This window comes from Priapulus caudatus, unplaced genomic scaffold (assembly GCF_000485595.1).
Source record: "Priapulus caudatus unplaced genomic scaffold, Priapulus_caudatus-5.0.1 Scaffold102, whole genome shotgun sequence".
NCBI lineage: Eukaryota > Metazoa > Priapulida > Priapulimorpha > Priapulimorphida > Priapulidae > Priapulus > Priapulus caudatus.
Window position 1 is genome coordinate 195,619 of NW_014577163.1, and position 5,727 is coordinate 201,345.

General features: G+C 46.6%; 1 protein-coding gene across 1 annotated transcript in view; it reads left to right on the top strand.

The window, feature by feature from the left end:
- The first annotated feature begins 1,112 nt into the window (after positions 1–1,112).
- LOC106805147 (solute carrier organic anion transporter family member 4A1-like) overlaps positions 1,113–5,727 on the top strand; it is a 38,361-nt gene continuing 33,746 nt past the window's right edge. The window contains exon 1 of the mRNA XM_014806640.1: positions 1,113–1,259. Coding sequence (XP_014662126.1) covers positions 1,217–1,259 — 43 coding nt within the window. The 5' untranslated portion in view covers positions 1,113–1,216. The remainder of the gene's footprint in view (positions 1,260–5,727) is intronic.

A 5,727-nucleotide genomic window follows, 5' to 3' on the forward strand; every position in this document is an offset into this window, starting at 1 on the left:
GTCGTATTGTGAGATGTCATATTGACGTATTGTGAGATGTCATATTGACGTATTGTGAGATGTCATATTGACGTATTGTGAGATGTCATATTGTCGTATTGTTAGATGTCATAATGTCGTATTATGTGGCGCACGGCTCCTAGCAAGGTTAATACCGTCGAAGTCGGAATATCGCTGAATTCCACCATTCAATGTATGTAGATTGTTCCTCTTTTAATCATGTTTGCACTTTGTTAATAAATGCTTCTTCTTTATTATTGTGAGGATGCATGTACTCATTCCTCTCACTTCGGTTCGTTTGTTTTCACTGTTTGACACCTGGTGGAACGTAGGGCCTTGGCAACTCTGTTGCCTACTGTCTCTTGATCTTATCTACATATTATATTTTCTGATAATTTTTCATGAACTATAAAATAAGGGCGCCATCGGTCAATTCGAATGACTTTAACGTACGCATTTAAAACATAATAGTATTTAAGTCCGTGTCTAACCGCCGCGTTTTTCTATCCACGATTAGGATGCATAGTTTATCACAGACCTGCCCATCCCTCATAGAGTGCCACACCATAGCTGGACAGCCGCCTCGCTTCCCCATGCAGATAGCAAGCCACGCTATTCGCTGCGAGCAGCGATTGCACGCGTAAGGTTAGTTTCCGGTGACTGACTCAATGGTAACGCATTCTGAAGGCCATTCAAGAGGTTAAATGGGTCGCGCCAAATAAACCTGATAGATCAGTCGATGGTCATCGCTTTGACAGAAGTGAGCGCGCGCATGCGCACGCAAGTCTGTGCGTGTGTGCGTGCAAGTCTGTGCGTGCGTGCGTGCGTGCGTGCGTGCAAGTCTGTGCGTGCGTATATGCGTGCGTGCAAGTCTGTGTGTGCGCACGTGCGGGAGTGTTTGCGCGCCTATCTGCTTTAAATATTCGTTTATGACAGTTATCGCCCGATATAAATGTGTTAGTTCGTGTAAAGTGGCTACGTTTTAGTGGATGTGATAGATCAACAATATGTAATTTTTAGTTAAAGAAATTTCACGAACCGGATATAGGATGATGATCGCGTGCAACTGCAGGAGCTAGATTAGCTCTAGTACTATAGCCCGCATACCGGGCCTGCGACAACAGTACGCGGGCTATAGTACTAGAGCTAGAGCTATATGTGACAGTTGAAACTATAGTCTTGCACGTTAGATGAGCTAGGCGTCCCTAAAAAATCCATGAAACGCATCGCTACACCTGAGTGCGAGTCGAGCCGTGAAGGTGAGTAATGATTCTGGTTTCGGGGTTAGTTCGGCTTCTTTTACTTAGAGGTTTCTGCTGCTATGCGTGGTATCGAAAGGCACGCATGGAGTTTAGGATAAGTCTGCTCGGCCCTTAACTACGTCTGAACGTCGATGCATAAGCTATCATTCATTGTCCTTGTGGCAGGTATTTTACTGTCTTATTTTATTATTAAAAAGGAGGACTTTCGTCTGATTCGTTCGTATATAGACCTGTTTATGTGAGGGCTGAGTCTACGTATAGGTGATGGGGCTGGCATATCTATGCTCATGGCGGTGGCTCGCCCTTTCTCAACTTCTCTAAAATTCTTCGTAGTCAATATATCATGTAAATTATAGCGTTAGGTAAATTCGCTTTTTTTAAATATCTGAATCTTCAAGCAGTTGATGCGATAGACTGTCAGACGCCGTTAAAATTAGATTACGAAGGTTCTAACGAGTATCGTGACGACAAGCTAGTTTGAACGAAAACTGCTTGCAATGTAACCGCATACGTGCGTTTATCACGCATGGTGCAACTGATGACACCGCACGCACGCACGCACGCACGCACGCACGCATATCCACACACGCGCGCGCACATGCACGCACGCACGCACTTGGGGAATTCGGTAGGAAAATGTAGCAGGGGCTCGTGGTGGAACTTGGATGATTGATGTTGACTAGGTAGTAGGCGGTAAACTAGGAAGCGCCGTGACGACATGATGTATGCGTCTACGCGGATTACCTTCTCTACCTTCTGCTTCTCGTGAAACGCGTCCTCCGCTATTTAGCGGACAACTCGGGAGTTAGCGGAGGAGATAGCGGAGAATATAGCGAACGGAGCTTTGTGAAACGCGCCCCTGCTCTAAATCATGCAATTATCTGGCAAATATTATCACCCATTCAGCCGTGTGTAGCGGTTCTATGGCTCGCGTTGCATTCAATCGATAGTAGGCCACGTGTCGCCGTGATGACAGGATATTTGAACTCATTCAGTGTTCATGCCATCAAAGGACGTTCTTGAATCGATTTTGCGCGTGCTTTCCATCTTAGCTGCACACCGCCTCTCCAAATGTCGTCTATGCAGGGAAGCGTGTATGCGTGTGTGAGCGTGAGTGAATGTGTGGGGGGCTTGTCTATGGCAACAAAAATTCCCTGTTTTACTGTTATCTCTGCACCCGAGCTTATTTATTTAGAAACAAATTTAGAATAGTATACACCAATACTACATTTCAGCTGTAACACACTTGTTCATAAACACTTTGTGCAGAAAAGGCGCTGTTCATGAAATGAAAACAAGCTACAAACCTATAATGTTAATGGCAGCTGAATGACGTAGCGCTTTATTACCTGCTCTCACGCGCATGCGCGCGCGCACAATGCAACACAATCGCCTGAATGCCAACAACACAATAACATTGGCGACGCGCGCCAATTGGTTTCTAAGGTTACGCGACGACCAATACGCGTTCACATGCGCGTAAAATTGTAGACAATGTACAAAAAAAACGTAAAATCGTAGCAACTCGTTTCCATGGATTCTGTTCATAGCGGTCACGCACGCTTAGCGTGAATCTCGTACGAGCATAAAATTGTGTGTGTGGGGGGGGGGCAACTAGTTGGTCGCCGATGGCGCGATGCTTATCCCGCGAAATCTTTTCAGAAGTACGATGCGTCTTAATACAGGTAGGTAATTTTCTATTGTTTCTTTAAAGGCTGAGAGAGAGGGACAGACCGACAGACAGAGAGATCATATGTGTGTATGTGTGTGTGGGTGTGTGTGTGTGCGTGCGTGCGTGCGTGCGTGCGTGCGTGCGCATGTGTGTGCGTGTGCATGTGCGTGTGCGTGTGCGTGTGCGTATATGAGTGTGCGTGTGTGTGTGTGTGTGTGTGTGTGTGTGTGTGTGTGTGTGTGTGTGTGTGTGTGTGTGTGTGTGTGTGTGTGTGCGTGCGTGCGTGTGTGCGTGATAATATAAATGTTTTTATTGTGAAATTTTGATAAGCGCTTTCTATAGACACAGTACAGTATATTTCATTAGTTTTTCATACTACCTCGGGATAATTCAAGTTATAATATAGCTGAAACTTTTTGATGTATTGTCAAATTCCGCATTAGCGCCAGAATTTAGTGTCAGATGGTGGCAGGTTTTCTTTCTTCGCCGTTGCACACGTTCGGAGGCACTGCGAGTCCGCTCTCAGCACGGGCCCAACAGTCCAATAGCCTATCTAGTGTATATTATATAGGCGTCTAAGGTGGAAATAATGTGGGTGGCCATATTACCCACCATTGCCGCATTACCCCTAATCTACCCTACTTGTGTGCTTGCGTGCGTGCGTGTTTACGTGTGTATCCACGTGTGCATGCATGTGCGTGTGCGTGCGGGTGTACGTACTACGTACCTGTGTGCGCGCTTGTGCGGCCATCCAAAATCTTCAGTTCACTATAATGCGGATACGTCGTCCTCATTGACATTGATACCTGAAATACAATCCCGTATTTATCACGTCAGGTCAATCGTCGGCATTCTATATTGCTTCGTAGAGTGGTCGCGGCCTACAAGGTTGATACCTGCAACGACTAGCGTATCGGTACCCTGCAGGCTCGCAACAGATAGCTATCTATATATACTAGCCGAGTTGGCGTCCCTGGAGTGCGGGCTAGCTAACGACACGATACGTTGCCGCAGCGAGATCCGCTACTTCATTTTAATCCTGGAGAGGTTGCTGTAAGGACAGGTGGCCAAGAAGAAAGCGAGGCCGAATTGTGGATAAATTGCCGACAGCTATGGGACTACAGCGATGGACTCGCACCGCCTACATTTACCTTAATTTGTAAGTCAACCGTAATTTTTTACAAACCCCTTAACAGCGCCGCGGCAGCTGATATCAGCATTTTGTTGGTGCCATTCGGGTGAGAGGGAAATCGCGCAAAATCTTGCGAGAATATTGAATTCGTTTTCATTTGCGACTAATTTCAGAATGTCAGTGCGATTCGCGCTGATTTTTTCGTGCGTACGTGCGTGCGTGCATGCGAGCGCATCGCACATACATGTATACATGCAGACACGCAGACAACCACAGACACACACACGCACACGCACACGCACACGCACGCACGCACACACCACACACCCACACACACACACACACACACACACACACACACACACACACACACACACACACACACACACACACACACACACACACACACAATCTTGAAGGATTATATAAAAAATAGGCTGGTATACCGACACGTACTGTCAGCCATATTACGTTATTTCTAAACAGCATAATATAAAACCCACAACGGCAATAAAACTCTGAAATTAATGGTGGAGTATGCAATTGTAGTTGATTGGTGATCAGTTTCGCGTAATTACGACTAAAAAATGTATTTTGTTGTGTATTTCCAACGTAAATATGCATGGAGCCGTAACATACTTTACGGCGTATTACATATATCAAACTAAGTCGTGTGTTAGAAACGCATAGTGTGCGAAAACCCCATAACTTCAATCAAGAGGCGAATAGAGAGGACTTCATCTCACAGGTAATAAGCAGTTACTGGGAAACTAACCTTCTACCGCCCTCTAACGGCCGCCACAATAACTATTGATCCAATACAATTTACAGATCAATGATTGGTGGCGAGCGGAGGATAAAGCTTTATCACGATAGGAGGCTGACACTCTGACCGTATGACAGTGAGTCCTACACACAGTCGAAGGAGCGGCAGAACGAGGTCGCAATATCATGGTCCCGCATCGCCGCAGCCCTACCCGTTATTCACTGAGGTGTGTTGGCTCATTAAACAGCCGGCGTGTGGACACACGCGCGGCCGTGAAGTGCGCCGTCGTTGCGGCAAGCACACGGTGAGAGTGTGCACGCACGCACGCACGGGCATGCTGTGCTCCTGGCGGACGTACACACAGGTGTGCTGTGCTGATCTCACATGGTCTATCCGCCCGAGGAGCCAAACAGGTTCTCAAGTTTGCCACCTATTTTAATGCGGTCCAGTTATTACAAACACAGACCAGCTCACCATCCACGCATTACGTCTACGCTGACATGCTAGCTCTAGATGTTAGTATGCTACTGACGAACTGTAGGTGGACATGAACATCTAGCGGGAGACGAACGGGATGAGCGCAGCGCGTGTTGCAGGTAAATTCTCAGGTGAAGGCGATGTGAGTGGATACATGATAGATACATATAAACACATGTCTTAGCTATAATCCCCGTGAATTTTGAGTTTATTGAATCACGAATAGTTTAAGTAATTACCAAAAATATACGCACGGTATCGCTCATAGGCTAATATATAAGCCTACGCGCGGATATATATATTACGCGGGGGGGGGGGGTTAACATGCTGTAAGCAATGCTCATAGGGTCTATGTCCCCCAGGGTACTGCCGGAACGTACCCTGGGTACGGTCCGGTATACCGGAACGTACCCTGGTC